Source organism: Dipodomys ordii, unplaced genomic scaffold (genome assembly GCF_000151885.1).
Source record: "Dipodomys ordii isolate 6190 unplaced genomic scaffold, Dord_2.0 Scaffold15440, whole genome shotgun sequence".
Taxonomy (NCBI): Eukaryota; Metazoa; Chordata; class Mammalia; order Rodentia; family Heteromyidae; genus Dipodomys; species Dipodomys ordii.
Window position 1 is genome coordinate 1 of NW_012282652.1, and position 2865 is coordinate 2865.

General features: G+C 47.1%; 1 protein-coding gene across 1 annotated transcript; it reads left to right on the forward strand.

The window, feature by feature from the left end:
* Positions 1 to 477: 477 nt before the first annotated feature.
* On the forward strand, positions 478 to 2501 carry LOC106002635 (SLIT-ROBO Rho GTPase-activating protein 3-like; the record flags this gene model as incomplete). The annotated part of the gene is made up of 2 exons (XM_013037483.1): positions 478 to 658; positions 1885 to 2501. Coding segments are annotated over 2 exons (335 nt in total), but the record flags the coding sequence as incomplete, so codon positions are not given.
* Positions 2502 to 2865: the final 364 nt, after the last annotated feature.

A 2865-nucleotide genomic window follows, 5' to 3' on the forward strand; every position in this document is an offset into this window, starting at 1 on the left:
GGAACATGGTACAAAGTAGTGAACTTTGAAAATTCTGGGAACCCTTAAAAACTACATGCCACATTTTGCCCATGTGCCATCTATTTGAACTCTCAAAAGTTTCAAAAAAAACACTGAAAGTATTGTAAGTGGACAAAGAGGAAAGGGCTTGTGGAAACAGAAACAGAACTTATTCTGAAGTGTAAAAAGAAAAGAAGTTTAATCAAATGGACTTTAATAATTGTTAAAATATTGAGAGCAAGAGGGGCAATGGAAAATCCAGTATTCCCAGATCGTACTGGCCATTTTGAGGAATCAGATGGCTTGTAAGAGGTCACGCTGGAAAGTGGATCCAGCATCCCAAGGCCTGGTTCATTCCTTGCTCTTACCAGACACACTTCCTGTCCTTCTCCATAGAAACCAGGGTCATGTGATAGAGATTCCTGGGCTGTCCCTCTTCTGACCTCACGGACATTCTCTCACTTGATTTCCTTCCAGAAGTGGAGCAGATCGAGGCCATTGCCAAGTTTGACTATGTGGGTCGGTCCCCTCGTGAGCTGTCTTTCAAGAAGGGGGCGTCCCTGCTCCTCTACCACCGTGCCTCAGAGGACTGGTGGGAGGGTCGGCACAACGGTGTGGATGGACTCATCCCTCATCAGTACATAGTTGTACAAGACATGTGAGTGGGAATTGGAGCCTTCTGGAAGAATGTGGTGATAGATTAGTAATGTCTGGAACAGGCAGTGGATGAGAAATACTAGGCTGAATGCTGGCCGTTTGTTCTCCCAGATACAGTACGCTTAATGTTCTGTAAGAAAAGGTTGTTACATCCCCTAAATGGTAAAAACAAATATGAATTGCTCATTTGCCCCTGGCCACAACCCAGATCCCTCAGTCAGTTCCCACAACCTTCATCACCCACCATGGTTCTTAGCACCCAGTGGATTTTCCCCTGTTCCTCTACTTCCCAGTGGCCAGTGACAGCTTTCCATCTCTTTCCATCTCTTCCCTTCCCACTGTTCTTATGTCCAGATGTGGCTCTCTCAGGAGATGTGCTGAAACAAACACACCCTGTTTCCAGTTAATAGAGTACCTTATCATTTCAAGGGTTAAAAATTGTCTGCTTCCCAAATACCTAACCCTATAGAACATCTCAGACAGTTGACACGTCCCCATTCCTTTGGAGGCCATTGAAGTCTCCTCCTGTGCACACATTCCCTGCTCAGGGCAGATTGGTCGTGGAAGCCATTGCTGGTCTAAGCCTCACAGAAAGGGACCAAAAGCCTGTGCTTTTGTGACAGAAGGAACGGCCAAGACCAGACAAAGGCCAAGGCCAAGCAGACAGTATGAGGAATGTCATAGTAGTGGGGATCCCGAAGCCTCTGACACCATGAACAAGTCACTGGAAGGGAGAGAGCTATGGGAGGAGGCTAGCAGAACACCTCAAGAAGCTTGAGATCCCCTCGCAATTGTCCCGCCCCTTAGATGGGACAGTGACTAAAGGACACACCTCTTCTTTCCTCACGCAGTCCTGAACCACTTCTCATGTAGCTCCATGGAGTCTTAGAGACTTGAATTCTGCCCAGCTTGCAGAATTCCACATGTCTCCAGCCTGTGTCTCCAGTACAAAGCTTTTCCTAGCACAGACACATTCAGAAAATAACAAACTAAAGAAGGGGAAGGAAAGTAGCCATGAGTTGGTGGGACAAAAGAGTGTCTCTTGCAAGAGACGGGCTCCAGGAGCCTTGCAGTGGGCACACATGGTGGAAAGGTGGTTCTTCCTGAGCATCAGGCACAGATCGCCACATGGGGGCGGGGGTGGTGTTCACTTGGTCCCCAGCCTTGGACGGAGGAGCTGGTGTGGAGGGAGGAGTCTCCAATGATTCATGTCTCTCTTTTCACCAGGGACGATGCCTTCTCTGACAGCTTGAGCCAGAAGGCTGACAGCGAGGCCAGCAGTGGGCCTCTGCTGGATGACAAGGCCTCCTCCAAGAATGACCTCCAGTCTCCCACAGAGCACATCTCGGATTATGGCTTTGGGGGGGTGATGGGCCGGTAGGAAATGCGGGTTCATTTTTTTTCTTTCCTGTCAGTGCCTTGTGGGTTGTGTCTGAGTTGAGAGAAGCAAGAGGGTGGCAAAGAGAGGGGGAGGCTGTTGTAGCCTTTGCTCCCACAGCTGTGATGTAGGTGGGCTGGCTGGACCCGGCTCAGAGAGCCAAGTCCAAAATGAGCTGACTTTGTTTGGGTAGTGGGTGGAGAAGGAAAAGGGCAGATGAACTTAGGGAACTCGATGCTTTTTACTTAATAATGACAGGCCAGTCATTACATGGTGAGACTCTGCCTCAAAAAAAGTAACAATGATGATGATGTAAGTAAGAGAGAAATTGGCATTATTTCCCCCCTTCTCTACACCTTTTCCCAGCTTTCTGTTAAAGACCTGAGTTGTTATACGTATCTTAAAAAATGTAAAGTAGCTCATATACTTCTTGAAATATATTACATAAACAGAGAACTCACACCTACTCATGTGGGAGGGAAATTGATACTCAACTCTACCCACTTATTGGATGGGAGAAAATCTGTCAGTTTCTTCACACCCCACAGGGCAGGGCTGAGTCACATGACCTTTCTACGAAGAAGTATCTGTGCCTATTATTCTGAGGACAGGTTATGGTCCATCATAAGCTGATTTTATATATATATATAGAGAGAGAGAGAGAGAGAGAGAGAGAATGGGATGAAGAGAGAGGGGGAGGGAGGGAGAAGGAAAAGAACAAAAAACGCTGATAGTCTCTCATTGCTTTTATTATTGGACTTAAAATGTCATACTCTGTGCTTCCACCCATGGAAGGGTTATGTGACTAGTCCTCATGTGCAGGTCTTTGC